The 17,360-nt window shown below is 38.3% G+C and overlaps 1 protein-coding gene across 6 annotated transcripts in view; it reads right to left on the bottom strand.

The window, feature by feature from the left end:
• Positions 1 to 17,360, bottom strand: part of LOC110955028 (DNA (cytosine-5)-methyltransferase 3A-like) — a 76,683-nt gene that overhangs the window by 45,832 nt on the left and 13,491 nt on the right. For 4 of the 6 annotated variants that reach the window (XM_022199836.2, XM_022199839.2, XM_022199838.2 and 1 more), the window contains exons 3-6: positions 14,040 to 14,147; positions 2,545 to 2,668; positions 2,073 to 2,110; positions 1,841 to 1,957 (exon numbers count right to left, since the gene is read on the bottom strand). In XM_022199836.2, the coding sequence (XP_022055528.1) occupies positions 1,841 to 1,957; positions 2,073 to 2,110; positions 2,545 to 2,668; positions 14,040 to 14,147 (387 nt within the window). The remainder of the gene's footprint in view (positions 1 to 1,840; positions 1,958 to 2,072; positions 2,111 to 2,544; positions 2,669 to 14,039; positions 14,148 to 17,360) is intronic. The other 2 variants (XM_022199840.2, XM_051960906.1) reach the window with 1 other exon arrangement.

Here is a 17,360-nt window from a genome sequence, read left to right as displayed (position 1 = left end):
CTGCAAAACCTTTAATACTATAAATATTTGGACACTGTACTAAAGAGGGAATATGGAAGCTGAAGAAATTAGTACAAGAGGTTATTTCTCAGCAGTGTTGACCAAATTAAATGCAAGACATTTAAAATGTCACAAAAAATATAGCTTAATATCAATTTCAGTGTGAAACCAGTGGAGAGGGCTGCGCAGTGGGGTAGTGGTCAGCACTTTTGCCTTGCAGCAAGAAGATCCCCAGTTCAAATCCCGCGGTGGGCCTGGGATCTTTCTGCATGAAGTTTGCATGTTCTCCCTGTGCATGCGTGGGTTTTCTCCGGGTACTCCGGCTTCCTCCCACAGTCCAAAAATATGCTGAGGTTAATTGATTACTCTAAATTGCCCGTAGGTGTGAATGTGAGTGTGATTGTTTGTCTGTATATGTAGCCCTGCGACAGACTAGCGACCTGTCCAGGGTGTTCCCTGCCTTCGCGACCCTAGTAAGGATAAAGCGGTGTATAGAGAATGGATGGATGGAACCAGTGGAGAGATGATGAAAAAACAATCCCTCAGGACCTTGGGAGCAGAGCCTCTGTGTTAATTGAGTGTTAACATTTCCTATTTTAAAGTCATCAAGAGGTCGAACCATCATAAAGACAGGGAAAACAACCTCAAAGAAAAAAAAGTGTCCATGGATCCTACAGCAGAGTTGGTGCTCCTTTTATTTATATAGCAATGAGCCTAGTGTCTTTATTAATAATATGTTCATTTAAGGTTTTGATGAGCATGCTAGCATCTAACATCTAGAAAGGGAAAATATATACTTTGTAAATACATTTAAAACTATAATACTATTTTGGGCTCTGATTAAAATACTTTTTTAGGACTTTTCAAGAGCTGCAGATACTGCACACTGTGTTTCATATGCGTGGAAGTATCGAGTTTATTCAGCAAACACACATGTAACAAATTACATGAATGTAGAATATGTACAGCATTTGTGTTTTATATTTAAGTTCTGACCTTGTTGAGCCCCACAAGGAAACATTAAGTTCAACACAGCAGGGAGTGGGGAGTGATGATAACAACTTCCCCCTTAGGGAAACCTGGGCTCAGCGCCTACAGGTGCATGCCAGGTGGAGGTGTAGCTGTTCCAGCGCTATAAGAACAGCAGCAGAAGTGGCAGTGAGTGATGGCACAGCTTTCAGGTGGGAGGAGTGGTAGCAGGCAAGCAGCAAAGAATGAGCAGAGTGCTGACGGCTTAAGCAGATTAAGTAGGATGTGAGAGTTTTCCATGTGAGTGAGGCAGTGGACTCAAGGTGGCTGCTGAACTAGCTAGCAGTCCTTGCTTTTATTTTTTAAATAGGACAAAAAAAACTTTGGAATTTTTAGGACTGTTCTTTCCTTTTATTTGAGTAGAATGAACATTTAACAGAAACATCACAAACTGAGTTAATATGCTTGACACATGAAGTGAAACTGTAAATTGTGATAACGCTCATAGTGATACCCAGCCCAGCGGCAGTTAAGGCCGATTTAAATTTCTCAAGGGGATATCCCCTGCACTTGACAGCTCAGCACAGCACAAAGCAAACCACACTTCATTTCTACCGTAGTTTGGCTGCTTTAGAGGGCAAAGCGTCCATCTATAAAACCAGTTCAAAAGCTTATAATTCTTCGCAGCCTGTCAATTAAACATTTGCAGTATGTAGGACAGGGACATTTTAAAATTTAAAAAAATCTTCCTAATTAGTCAGATTACTTTCATTTAAGAGTACTGAGAAGCATATCTATTCTGATTGGGCACCTAAAAGAAATTTGAGTTTTGCTATAAATTCACACAGACAGAGACCTGTTTGTCTCCCACCTCCATCTTCCAGCGGCTGAGCCATTCTTCTCTCTGCCTCCTGCTGATGTAGTACGGATCTCCAGCTTGGAAAGTCACTCTGGGGACTGGCCTCCTCCGCAGCCTCCCAGTCTCACCCTGCACATACACACAAAACTTGTTATATTCCTACGTATGTACAATATGAGAATGCTTAGCTTAATTTTTGGATGCAGAAAATATGTAGAGTTGGAGTAGCAACTGGTTTCCTCACCTCTCTGGGGGAGTCGCAGTTTCTGTCGTCTGGCTCGTCTGCAGGAGAAGGAAAGTTACAGGAAATAGCTCATTTGTACGAATTTAACAAGAGGTTTAATGAGGAGGAAAAGCTATGGTTTTCAGCATTTTGCCACAGCATCCATATTTAAAGTCAAACTGCTCTCTGCAATCTGGAAATTATTTAGCTGTTACCCTTTTGGGTACAACTGACATGTTTTCTGAGAGACCTATGGGTACATAATTTTGAAATTTATGTTGGAAATATTGTTTTAAGATTAAAAGTAGAAAACTAGATAGATAGATAGATAGATAGATAGATAGATAGATAGATAGATAGATAGATAGATAGATAGATAGATAGATAGATAGATAGATAGATAGATAGAAACTTATCTCATGAATAGTTCAATCAAAGTATATATGAGCGAAGCAACATTATTTGAAATGATATGACTGCAATAAATCTATACCCTTATTGCTCTCTGGTGGCTCGAGTTTCCGACGCCCACGCTTCTTGCGAGGAGAGGGTGACGGCTCCGGCTCCTCAGGTGGAGTTGGAGGGGCGTTTGCACATGGGTCAGAGGTCGCCATCTCCTGGGAAACAGAAAGAGTATAGTCCAGGTCTGAGAAAATTGCTACTCACCCTTGTCTAGCCCATCAAAGGGTTCCATAAACATAATAATCATGAACACATATACAGGATTTATACAAACACATCACACACATGCACACAGTCAAAGAGCTACTGCAATACCTGAACAAACCTGAGTCTACCCTTGTTAATACAATATTGAGCAGGTACATCTAGCAGAGTGTGTCTGTGTGCGCGTGCACACACACACACACACACACACACACACAAACACACACTTGGTAAATGAGAAGGGGAGCAGCATTTATGCTATCAACAGTTTTCCTGATTAACAAGCACATGTAAGGGACAGCTCGTGTTAAATGCAGCTAACTGCTCACAACATTACATGTAAAATAAGCTCAAAATTAGCTATAATGTTTTGAAAGCTATATGTTTGAATGTATGTAAATGCATTATATCAAGATGGCTCATGCAAAGAACCTCCTGCTTCTAATTCAGTGGCTGAGCATCATTATTGATACTAAACTCTGTACAGCTCTGAAAGACAAGCACGTTTTTTTGTGTGTGCGTGTGTGCGTGCGTGCGTGCGTGTGTACGTGCGTGCGTCCGTGTGTGTGTGCTGTTAACATATTTTATAAATGGGTAGTTAAAATGTGGAGAGCAGGGGTGAATGTCAAGCTCAAAGGCTACGTTAACGCTAGCCTGCGCTAACAAGCCCACAAAGGCTGTAATGAGCAGCTGAGGAGGCCTGTAAAAGGCAGAGAACAGAAAAGGTGACTAAAAGGGCCTCAGGACAAACTGAACTACACAGCACACACTTTTAACGGAGATACTCAAACATGAGGTTTGATACAAGGGGACATTTTTAATGGTACAAAACCTTATAGTGCCTCAAGTATCCCATCTAAAGGCCAACATATAATATTTTGCATTAATTCGTGCTGTTGTCCTTTTGCAAAGTAACTGAAAAACATTAATTGCATATATAGGGTCACCTTTTCCTGTTGCATTAACCACGTTCTAAAAGTTAACGCAGGTTCAAACACTAAAAGGAAGCAGGGTTTTTGTGTCTTTAGATGACAGTTTGGCCCTTGTTTCTTAGTGGCAGTACAGAGTTCGACTCAGAACTGAAGCTTTCCATTCATCCATTATCTATACACCGCTTAATCCTCATTACGGTCGCGGGGAGGTGGCTGGTTGGCTGGAGTCTATCCCAGCCAACTTAAGGCGAAGGAAAGGGGCCACCTCGGACAGGCCGCCAGTCTATCACAGAGCTACATATACAGACAGACAATCACACTCGCATTCACACCTACGAACAATTTAGAGTTACCAATTAACCTGAGGGTGTTTTTGGGCTGTGGGAGGAAGAACTGAAGCTTTGAAAACCAAAAATGTTTTAAAAAAGTAGAAAATTACAATAATTGTTTATGAACTCTCATTAAAAACTAGCTTAGCAGAAAAAGCGGGTGAGCCAATATTTTGTAAAAACATTATGGAAATAACTGAATAAATGAAAATTAAGCGACTTGAATTAAAAATGGGAATATATCTCTGATTATTGCATTCAATGGACTTCATAAACTGCAGCAAATACAACACATTCAACTAAATAAATAAAAGCAATCAACTTAACTCAACCACTTGAGCCAAGTGGCTGAAATCAGTGTAAAACTTGCTATGTAAAAATCAAGCATGTGTATGTTAAAAACACATATTGTGGACAACTAATAATAAATTAGCTCACATGAATTTTAAAAATGTGCAAAAAATAATCATGGTATAAAATAATTCAGACAAGATTATAACGTTTCTAAAATAAAGAAAGTGCACCAGCGTCTATCCTGTGCACATGCAGCACCATCACGTGTTTATGACATGAGCACGTGGACTTTACACTTATCATTTCAATCCCAAAACGAAATTAAAGCTGCATTAAGCAATCAAGACAACACTACATTACTTCCTACAGCTATCTTTTAAGCAAACAACTGACTACTTACACATTCAGCAGAAACAGAGGAATCTGGACTTGCAGTCATCTTTTTGGTCACATGTTGAATGTAAATTCATTTCAGCCCTGGTTTGGTCCACAGAAAAATATCTGGATGTCTTTGGAATGCTATGTGTTCGACGTTCTTCCGCCTCTCCGTTATTTAGCGCTAAATAGGAAGTGTACAGCCGGCTTGAGTGAGCTGGTTATAGACTTCCTTTTGTGAGAGAAGGTCTGTTGTTTGGGTTTCATTTGGGCCGGTGAAACAAAACTACCACCTCAATGCGGCTGCTGACTGTTGCGTTGATTCACGTCACAGGCAGATATTTGATTCAGTATGACTATCACAGGATATTGCTTAATGCAGCTTTCAAGTTGTACTAAGAGAATTTAGCTTGAAGACAGAGACAGATATGACCAAACACACAAACAAGTCCAATGTGCATCACAAGTTTTTTTTTTACATCTTATATAATTCACACTGTACCTCCAACATGTTCACTGGTGGTTCATGTTGTTTTCAGTTTTTAAACAAGTGATCACTGACCTGCACATTCTCTTTTCTCAGAATCTAATGTCGCCTTGATCTTGAAGGACAGACAGCGTGGAAAGTACCTGACTTTACTGTGCAGCTGACAGACATTAGATAAATGAACCCCAGGGGGAGCAGAGAACAGGATGTAGCAAACAATAAAACACTAGTGCATCCAAAATAACAAAATAAGCTATTATATCAACCTAATATAGCGAATAAATGCATGCAAGTTGTGTCTTGTGTTTCTAAATGTAGAAGTGAAGTAGTTGTGTAAATTGCAATGTTATTTACACTGTAGCAAACATAACCACATGAGTTTTGTGTAGATGGACTAAGATGTGCTATAGCTGTTCCCATTATCAGTGTGACAAATGGAGACAACACATATGTGCAGAAATGTGTGCACAGTGGGTGCTTTTTATTTTACTTCTTATTAATTGTTCCTGTGCAAGTAACAATTTGAGAACTGCCTGAACCATCACATCAGTGTCAGTTAGAAAAATAACATCACAGATTCTGAAGGCAGAGTAATGTTAACTTCTTCAACATCTACATTTTCTTTGCTTGCTTCATTTTAGATAGCAACACTTGCTATTACTAGGAATAGCTGTGGTGGCCACACTGAGAGCTATTCTTAGCTGCCAGATTAACTGAACACCCAAACCTAACAATTAGGGGAAAAATCCCAAATGTGTTGACTCCTAAAGAAATTGTTCTTAATAATCATTATCTTCACCATTTCCTTTACTATAAAAAAAATTAATTATCTTCATGATAAAAAGAGAAAAGTAAGGTATATATGTATACTCTATACAGTCACCTCAGTTGCCACTATGTATATTACACTAAACTAAAACTAACGTAGTCTAAGACAGCAGCCTGGTAATAAGTGTGAATAAACTGTTATACATACACATGGACAACATTTGATTTTTAACAATTATGATTCTGCTCATCAGTTCTGGTTCTAAGCAGTTCTTGATTTCAGTTCTTTTGTGAAAAGGTGATTAAGGTTACTAGAAAAAGTAAATTCCTTCCTTTACAGTAATCTATGAGTGATAATCGAATGATATCCTGCATTATAGTATAACAGTCACAAGAGACATTTTTTTGCATTTAACACTTTTACTTCTAATACCACAGTACCTTTTCCTAAATATACTTGCTCATCCCCTTGAAGAAATGATGATATTGACTAGTGGGTTTGTTATGTGAAGTGAGTCTCTGCTGGTGTGTGAGATAAGCAGCAGCATGTTGCTATGGTCACAGCAAAGTGTTGCCTCAGCAAACTTTCTGATCCCTTTAGAGTCAGATTTTTGGAGACAGTTGCAAGTTGGAACTCAGCCCTTATTACAGTGAAAGTGTATTACAGGTGATTGCTTTCATTGTGAGTTAATCTGACAATTATTTTCTCAATTAATTGTTTTGTCTATAATATGTCAGAAAATACTAAGATCATCAGCTCAGGTTATAATCATGTACAACAAAGAAATGCATCAAATTCTCACTTCTTTAAAAAGCCAGAAACATCAAGTATTTGCTTAAAAATGACTATTTTATTGTTCAAAGAGTGGATCAAGTAATCCATCAATCTAGCAGTTGTTCTTCTTTCTATCATTTTGTTCACTCTATTTGTATCAGTGTGTGGCCACAACATTCTTGTATAACACAATACAATGCAAAAATATGAAAATGATGTCACTGCGCAAATAGTTAGGGACCTGGCCAAACTTTTACAATAACTGTAAATACACAGATTAAGGTAGTAACTTCATGTAACTTTGGCAATGTGATATCGCAGGATTAATCGGAGTATAGACCAGATATGATATCAGTTTTATCTGTGTGGTTCTCAGCACAACAGAAATATTTTCATTAATTAAAACGGGACCATAACAGAAACATTGTTGCTTTCACAGTTAGCTGCAGCATGAAATCAGTTTGATTTCTGGCCCAAGAAAGTCATATCTTATCCACAAGCCACAAGTCATGACACTTGTAGTCAAACACTGCAATCATAATTTTTCCACAATCTCTCTGTAACCTTTGTGGTTTGGACACAGATCCAGAAACATCTAAAGAAACCAGAGTAAGCTGCAAGAAGCAAATGGGAGGCTCTGGTTATCAATTCATGCTTAGACTAAGTGAAGACCCAGGCAATTTTTATAATTATAGTTTAGCTTTACTCTGGACTACATCCACCTATGAGTGTACATGCAAAGTTTCATTATTTTTATCAGTTGACATCACAACTGACTGTGACTGTGATAGGATTTATTGGCTGCTTCAACTGTTTCAATGCTGGGAAATAATCCAGTATATCTCTGTAGTCCTACTGCAAACTTCTTCTGGAGTAAAACGCACTCATGCATAATAACCCAGCAGCTGCTCCACACATGGTACCAGCAGAGGGAGAGAACTGAGAGAGAAATGAGGGAGGAAATAGGAGGAGGCCGACACCTACCTTAACTTAAAAAAAAACAAAACAGCAGCCAGAAGAACTAAGAAGCAAACAGTGTCAAAGGAAAAAGAAAAAAGGCGGAGGTTTGAAGGACCAAGAAGCTAATCTAATCATCCATGAAGCCATCATCATTATTGTATTAATGTGTGTACAGGCAAGGATATTTGTGTGTGTGACTACTTGTGATAAAGGAGAAGGAGAGAGCAAGAAGAAAGTGAGGCTGTCTCCCTCCTTCTCTACTCTCTATAGTTAGTGTCACTGACAGCTCCACCCTGAAGCTCCACACAATAACTCTATTCCTGGATACACTCCACTACATGTGTGTGTGTGTGACAGGACCCACATTAATCCTGCCCGCCTTGTCAGAGCTCAGACATCAAAGCATGATCAGACCTGCTCTCCTGCACACATGAATGCACACATGCATGGATAGCATGCACTCTCTCATAGCAGTTCATTTGGCATTCCTTCTGTCTGGGTTGACTGATCAGCTCTACTGACCGACTGATTCTGCTTCAGAGTTATATGCCGACACTTATACAGAAGTGAGCAATAAGCGGTGAACAGTGAGAGAAAAATGGGGGAGAGTTACTGCCAAAGATCTGAAGTGATAGAGAAGAAATACACCATACAATATCATTACAGTAGTAATGCAGCTCTGTGACACCACTCAGAGATTACTACTGATGGATTAAAGGTGACTGGAAGGTTGCCAGTTCAAACCCTCAGTCAAACCCACAGGGGAGGTCAGTAGCACTGTCACCTTTGGTGAAAGCAGCCAATAAAGTCACAATACTGCAGCTGAACAGGGAACAATGTGATTTGACATTTTCTAAGGATACATGTAGAATTGCAGAGGTTTTAAAATATGAGTTAGTGAATTTGTGTTGAATAATTATATTATTTTCATCCTATGACTTCTGAAATGTTTAATTAGCTGAGGTAGCTGACCGACTTTAGCCAACTTAAGATATCAAATTTATTAAACTGTGTAGTGTTTCAGACAATTGTTATAGACAGTTTTCCTTTCACAACTGTCATTTTTTTGTTGTTGGACAAGAAGAACTATCAGCTGAAAGTGTTGAAATTACTTCATATTGAAGACAACATGTGAGGCTGCTTTAAGTTCCTTTGTTTTAAAATAAATGTACAGGGAGCTGAATTCATTATTAACCATTGTCATGGTCTGCACTGCTTTAATTACCATATAAAGGAACCAGGATTTACCACATTGAGTGTCGTGAGAGCTATAGGTCCAGAGACCTCATATATATATATATATATATATATATATATATATATATATGTGTGTGTGTGTGTGTATATATATATATATATATATATATATATATACATACATATACACACACACACACACACACACACACACACACACACACACACACACACATATATATATATATATATGGCCTGGTGATACAGATGAAGACATTTATTGGATTGTAAAATTGTCAAGGAATTTAAAAAAAAATGCATTTGCAGTACTAGTCAAAAGTTTGGACACACTTTCTCGTTCATTGTTTTTTTTTTTACTGATTTTAATTATTTTCCACATTGTAGCTTAATACTAAAGACATCAAAACTATGAAAGAACACATATGGAACAAGAAAAGCACTCAGAGAGCGCAGCACTCTGTCAATGCTGCTCAGTCGTTTCATTTCCAACGAATGAAATTTTGAAAAACATTGAAGCAGAAATTATGGCACTATAGAATGTGGCCATTTAATATAGATGCACCCACAAACAAAAGGACCTTGCGCTGAGCACATGTGTGTGTTACGCATGTGTACATTATGTACAGATACTAAATCCCATGACTTAAATAAGTAGCAAGCGGTTATGGGACTCGGAAACACCCCCACAATTTAATTAATTGTTCCTTGTATAATTTCGGATGAATAAGTCCCAATAAGTCCGCAACTTGCTATTTTAAGGTTTTTCATGTGATCGTCAGCTGACGTAGAGTTCACTGGTAGTCATAGTTACAGTGATGCCATGCCACTATCTTGCAATGATACAGAAATCTTTAACAAATCCGTGGATCCAGACTGTAAGTGGCGTCACTGCCAAAATCGAATCGCTTGGTTCTTGTGTCATTTCTGACCTTCCCTGACAATTTTATCCAAATTCGTTAGGTCCATTTTTGAGTAATGTTGCTAACAGACAGACAAAGCAATGCCGATCGTCACAAAGCTCCATCAATGCTCTGTCCCCTTGGCAGAGTAAGAACGTTGTAAACAAAAAGTGTTAAATCAGAATATGCTTTATATTGTAGATATTTCAAAGTGGCCTCATTTTGGTTTGACGACAGCTTTGCGCACCTTCTGCATTCTCCCGGCAAGCTTCATGAGGTAGTCACCTCAAAGGGTTTTCCAACAGTCTTGAAAGACTTCCCAGACATGCTGAGCACTTGTTGACTGCTTTTCCTTCCCTCTGTGGTTCAATTCATCTAAAACCTTTTCACTTGGGTTTAGGTTGGGTGATTGTGGAGGCCAGGTCATCTGACGCAGCACTCCATCACTCTCCTTCTTGGTCAAATGGCCCTTACACAACCTGAAGGTGTGTTTGGGGTCTTTGTCTCATTGTTAAACAAAATGATGGTCCCAGAAAGACCAAATCAGATGGGATGGCATGGCGCTGCAGGAAGCTGTAGTAGCCATGCGGGTTCAGTGTGCATTCAGTTTTGAATAAATCCCGAACAGTGTCACCAGCAAAGCACCCCCAGAGCATAGCACTGGGGCATAGCACCTGTAAGTCCACATAGCAGTGGACTTACAGGGTGATCGGCATTGCTTTGTCTGTCTGTTTGTCTGTCTGTCTGTTAGCAACATTACGCAACAACAGGCTAATGGATTTGGATGAAATCGTTTCATTATCCTCTCATCTTATCATCCTCATTAACATTTTTTTTAAATGTGAGTTTATTAATGATAAAACTAGAGAGCGGGTTCAAACGAAAAGGAGAATAGGGATATTTCGTTAACAGAGAACAAATTTGACAGTAAAATCATGAATAAATGGTTTTTGAAATCAGTTCTCAAAGTTTGTTCCAGCTGTTTCGACAAATTGTAGACACTTTAGACCACTAAAAGAGCATCTACCAACAGTTACTTGAAAACAGTTAAATACTTGAATAAGTGGCCCTTAATTGTCTATCAGGCACAGATTTGTTCACGGTTTAGGTCTTTCACACAAATGAAAAAGTCGTAAGTTGTTTTGCAACTCATACAAATCCTTTGCACACGGGATACAGACCGCCAATAAGGTGAGCAGATTTTAAGATAGCAAATGAAGCACTATGGCTCAGTCAGATCTATATACACCACTTCTCTAGAGACATTAAAACATTGATTGCAATTGGTCGCTTTCCACTGCAGGAACTTGCAGACCATTTGAGGGCAGTCTGAGCCTTTGAGCCTGTTCCTACAGTAGGAACTGTCCATGTAGAAACTCTTTTAGGGTCGTTTTCGTCTGAGAAAAATTACTTAATGTAGTTCTGTCTGAGCAACCTGACAAACTGCTACAAGGGTTTCGACACCGATTGGTAAACTCAGAGGGGACAACAAGCACCGATTTGTGTGCCCTTTCATTGTCCTTATTGAGCATCAGTCTTCTACAATCTAAAATCCCTATCAGCAACAGCCATATAATTCTCCATTTTTTAGTTACTGCGCCAAGGAGGCAGAGCTTCAGCAGAGTTATGTGACGATCGGCGTACATTTGTCTGTTTGTCTGTCTGTTAGCAACATTAGTCAAAAACTTCATCTGAAAAAATTTTCAGGGAAGGTCAGAAATGGCACAAGGACCAAGTGATTAGATTTTGGAAGTGATGCGGCTTATAGACTGAATACAAAGATTTGTGAAAGACTTCTGTATCATTGTGGCACAGTGTCACTGTAACTATGACTGAAAGTAAACACTACGTCAGCTGCCTGCTAACAATCATATGACTGCGACCCTACTACAAATCGATCACTGCAGACCACAAATGTTATTAACGATTTCATGTGTCGAAAATCGTACAATGACTGAACAGACTTGGTGGAATACCACGCTCTCTGAGTGCTTTTCTTGTTGTTAATGTTTTACTCCGCCTCTTCTCTACATCTTAGCATGGCTCTGTGAATCACTAACTCATGCCCACTTCTGAGCAGTCCTCTGAGACCTGAAGCCACATATTCTGTTTCACATGGAAATTCATCAAATGACTGATGCAAGGGATGATCTAACTTTTGTTTCACCATGACTTTAAGTGGTATGTGTAAAATGTGGAGGCTGGAGCCAAGCTGACTAATGAAAGTGATGAGGGTATGAATGTGGAGGAGAGTGTAGGCATTTACTGCTATTGCTACTGTCAATTCGCAGGGGAAATCCCCATTCTTAGACACACTGTCGGTAAAGACAAATGTCTCTATAAAGTATACAAAAGCAGAAGAACAGCAACCCACAAAAACTACTGTGAAGAGGCAAGTGTTCCATCACATTATCTGTCAAATACAATCAAGTATGACACTTAATGTAGTAAGTGTGCCTCCAGATTCGTGTGTTCTTCTGTATTATGAGCAGGTGTAAATCCATAAAAGCAAAGCAAGGTGAATGGAAACAGTGCACAGGCAGAGTAATTGAATACATAGACTTTGGTTACATAATTAGTAAACAAATAAAGTTACAAGGCAAGTCAACATAATCAGATTACCAAAACATTGTGTAATAATGGGGATACTTAGCAGAATTTCAATTTTAAAACGCATTTTAAAAGAGGCAAAGGATGATATACTACCATGTCAGGGTTGCCTACACTCATGCTTTTGACATGAGACATCCACTTTTCAGTCTCTACTTGACCAAACAAACAACCATGGTCTATAAACATCACAGAGAGCTCAGAGGACACAGTTTTTGTGCCTTTAGTTGTCAGAGGTGTACACACAAAACTCTTCATTGTGAGTGAATTTACTGTATAATTTCACATCTATTAAAGATTGAAATGTTGATTAAAAAAAACTTTTTCACTATGATGGAGATAGTTTGTAACAATTAAGAAGACTCTCCAGTAATGGAATGAAGGCAGGTTTCAGCAAAACATTAACAGGAACTGACATTAAGTTTGTTGCTTCCAGCAGTTTGTAGGTGTCTTTCCACTGAAAGCCATTCAATACAGTAGCTGTAGCGTCAGACAACAGCAGGATCCATATGAGAATCTCCAAAGAGAGAGACCTGAGTGCATTTATTCATGGCACAGCAGCAGTAATGTTATTAATTTCTTCTATTTCTTCTAAGTATAAACTATCCCTGACATGATGACAGAATTGATTAGGATCTAACGGTAAATGATGCTGTGTACTTTTATCTCAGACAGGTGAGCTGTCACACATAGACTCACAGTTTATCAGCTGCAGTGTAATCATTACAAAGCCGCAATTTTCAGGTTGAAGCCTGAGCTCTATCACAGCAGCTATATTTTTCTGCAAAAGTCTGATCCATCTATTATCTTCAGTCAAAAATATTTTTCTGTCATGTTAAGTGTTAAATTACAGAGACATTTTAGTTTCACAGTCACAGAGCAGGATATCTGTAGTAGAGACATTATTGTGTGAATGTGTGCTTCCCACATAGAACGTGACCTAATCATTAAACCAACTATCAAACTAGCAACAGGTTGCTAAATAAACTGAAAAAATACATTTTGTGGCATCACAAGTTGCTTTAGTTAGACAAATTATGACTACGCATGAATGGGAAAATAATACATAAACTACTGAAAAGTTTTCAGCAGCACAGTCAGCAGATTATTAGTAGTTAATTATTAATAAATACTTATTTGAGCTATTACTGTTGTAGTTATTATTGTAGTATTGTATTACAGCTTTGTGGGTGAACTCTTCAAGTACAGAACAGCATCCCTTTTGCTGACCTACTAAAAGCGTCGGTTCACCCAAATTACAATTAAAATAAATTACCATGAGGAATTAATTTAAATAAGTATACAGTACACAAACCTAAACATAAAGATGGGCAGACTCAGAATCTCACTCTGATGGGATGCTCAATGAAAGTTGGCAAATTTTCCATGCACATGTGCACACAATGCACACAGGATAAACTTAACTAAAAGCCATCTCAATGATATTTCTTTTTTCATGCTTTAATTTCAATGAAATCCAAAAGTAATGTAAGGTAATCAAGTTACATTACTTCACTATTGTGATACTTATTGATTGTGATGGAATGCATTTTTAAAGTCAGTCCTGACAGTGCATACCATTTTTGTTTTGGTCTATAAAAGAAGTCATTCACTTTGCAATAATTTAAAGCATAAGATGATGAAGCCGATGACAGGCTTTAATTACAGTACTCACAGGAAGCAGCTGTTTGCGTTTCCTGCCAGGACGACCCACTCTGCGCTTGTTGCGGGGGCTTGCTGGCGTCCCCTCCTCTGGACTGTCCTGGTCTGCTCCGTCTTCACTCTGGGAAATTACAGGGAGGCCACATCAAACACTGAGCGATAACTGTATGAAGTTATAATTGATGTCAGCAGTGAGACCACATTAAAGCAGCAACAATTCAAGGCATTATAGTTAAGACACAGTCTGAGGTAGCAAGTGAAAAACAGGATAAAATGTATAAAGCAAAGCACACGGTTTAAGAGAAGCATTAATAGGCAGGTTATCTGTCATTTATGAGAGCCAATTTTCACACCTTTAATGATCTTTCTCTGGAGAAGAAAATGGGAAATTGAAGAGCAAGCTGCTTAAAACAAACATTTCAAAACACAGCCAAGTTTTGATTGAACAAAGCCATTCTCATGCTATAAATGGCAGAAATATGAAAGAGAAAACCAGTAAATTATATGTTCGCAGACATGAAATCCAACTGTGTTTAGTAAAGCTAACAGAATGCGTGTTATCCTATGAGACCTGCTCACAAATGATCTAAATGCACAGAGCACAATGACCCTGTGGGATAAAAAAAATACTATAAGTTATGTATTTCATAAAACCGTGGAAACCTTGAAAACATAATGTCTTCTACACCAGCTTGTACTGAAGCCTTTCAAGAGGCTCTAAATGAACATATTCCTGTAGTTCTTTAGGTTTCTTCTGCTTTGGTCACAGCAGAGACCAAATTGTGTGGTGGCACAGCAGAACTGTACATGAGCAGTGGTGTAATTTTACAATGATATATAGAATAAAAATAGCTTGCTGCACCTGTGTATCAACTTGGTAGTGAGTGTGGTGGATGCTAAAATACACCAGACTACCTTCTGAGATGATGAGCTGAAATTATATTTGCCTACATTACTTTCTCTGATATTTAATCTGTTATTTTATGCCAAACAATGCATCTACAGTTCCCTTATGTCAAAGTTGTTGGCAGCTCATTGGTGAACAACTGTTTCTTGCCCAGTAATGTACTCGAGTCTGACTTGAGTTACAAAACTGAAATCTTTAGTTTCAACTTCAATAAAGAAAACCAGTTCTTCTGACAACACAGACACTCTAAATTAGTCTAACAGCAGCTGATCATACTGTGTTCTGAAGGGAAAGTGTGGCATATTTTTGATACAAAAAATGGATGGCAACATGCAAAACATTCAGCTTTGAAGCTTCAAATAAATGTAGCTGTGACAGGAATAACATAGTGTACACTTGATTCATTTACTTTTGAATATTATAAAGTTTCTTTAAATAAAAAGGAACTATGAATGCATTTTTCTCTGCAGATGCTATTTCTGATATTTCCGGAATGAGTCCTAGCATAGAAATGAATAAGTCACCATTAGGGGCAGCGAGGCACTAAAATTTGATAAGCTGTTGGCCATAAATCAGTGTAACTATGAAGAGACTATACATCAATAATGTGGATCAGTCACATCTGGATGATACTCGATGCTCTTAACACAGTCAGTAAGATGCATAAATTATAAATAATTGTTTATGTAAATTTACCATACAAACCAACAGCATTTTGACAAGGTTTTTGAGCTGGTAAGAGCTGCAAATTTTTCAGGAGGTTTAATAACATCAGTGTTCACTGACATTGTCCAAACGCTATTACTAACTCTCTATTATAGAATTTTCATTTTTATCTCATGCTGATCTGCTGATGGGGACAAAGAGGGTGACTGTTTTTCTCCCAACTGTTCCTTATTCATTGATCACAGAGTTTTACAGTTCAGTAATAAGAGCTGTTACTAATGGATTTGGGTGTTTTATGAGGTGGAAATGTCAAAGGCAACCAAAGGCTAAAGGGGTTAAGACTTGCAAAACAAAGAATTTGTCACAACTATGCCTCCATTGCAATGTAGCAATTATCTAGTCACTTACAATCAGATTAGACCCCAGTACTGTAAAACTGGTGTCTCCAACACAGTAGTAATATCCAAGTAGATGGAACACCCTCCACAATAATCTGAGGGTCCAACCAAACTCAAGTCAGGTCCACACTCTATTTTTACATCAAGCAAGTTTGACTTGGTAAGAAGCCAGGTCTTGGTAAGCCTTGGTGTGGACCCAAAAAGACATGTGAAAAAGCCAAATAAAATAGACAGTTGCATGTTGTATCTTTAGTGAACAGTCACAACTTCAATATAGATTCATCATGTAAGAGATCAGGCCTGTTACTTTAAGAGTTTTCTTGGTGCCGTGACTTTCATGAAGAACTTTTTAATTCAAGTTCAAGCACTCTATGCGAATCGCTGCCTCAGGCAGAAATGAAATAATTGTCACAGATACCAGAGAGAACCATCATACTGTTGTACTGCTGAAGTGAAGCAGGCAACTTTAAATGTAGTAGTTGCACACAAATTTGTTTTTAATCAGATATTTGCCCAACTTGTTCAAAGCTTGTCGAAGATAACACAGACAGGAGAAAAATTGCAGGATTACAACCAAGTAAGTGTTCATTCCATTCTCTGTAGGTTGGGGTACCATTTCTTTGGGGTTTGTATGTAGTCAGGTGTAGATGCTGTTCAATGTGTTTGGATTTTCTTTCGTGCCCTCTAAAAACAGACCAAACATACCCATCCTTGGTTCACTTACAACTGGTGCTGTATTGTAATTTAACATTTTTTATGTTTTTCCTTATTGTGACGAAATGACAAATGCACTCAGAGAGAACAGTCAGCAGGCAGCTGACGTAGTGTTCATTTGTAGTCAAAGTACAGTGACGCTGTGCAGCTAGCTCACAATGATACAGAAATCTTTAACAAATCCGTGGATCCAGACTATAACCCATATCACTGCCAAAAATCTAACAACATGGTCTTTATGTCATTTCTCACCTTCCCTGAAAAGTTCATTTAAATCCGTTGGTCCATTGTTTAGAAATGTTGTGAATAAATAAACAGAGAAACGTACACCAATTGCCACATAACTCCACTGCATTCCTTGGCAGAGTAATTAAAACTTTAATAACAAAGTTTGTTCATTTAAATAACACCAAAACAGTTCTTGTGTTATCTGTAATCTTACATCACTACTCCGCCAAGGAATGCGGCAGAGTTATATGACAATCTGCGAACAATTGCCTGTCTTTCTGTGCACAACATTACTCAAAAATAGACTTATGGATTTGGAGGAAATTTTCGCGGAAGGTCAGAAATGACATAAGGACCAAGTGATTAGATTTTGGCAGTGATGCGGCTTCTAGTCTGGATCCACGGATTTGTTAAAAATTTC

This window comes from Acanthochromis polyacanthus, chromosome 16, assembly GCF_021347895.1.
Source record: "Acanthochromis polyacanthus isolate Apoly-LR-REF ecotype Palm Island chromosome 16, KAUST_Apoly_ChrSc, whole genome shotgun sequence".
Classification (NCBI taxonomy): Eukaryota; Metazoa; Chordata; class Actinopteri; family Pomacentridae; genus Acanthochromis; species Acanthochromis polyacanthus.
Note: the sequence above shows the minus strand (reverse complement) of the source record. Positions and strands in the feature narration are given on the sequence as shown.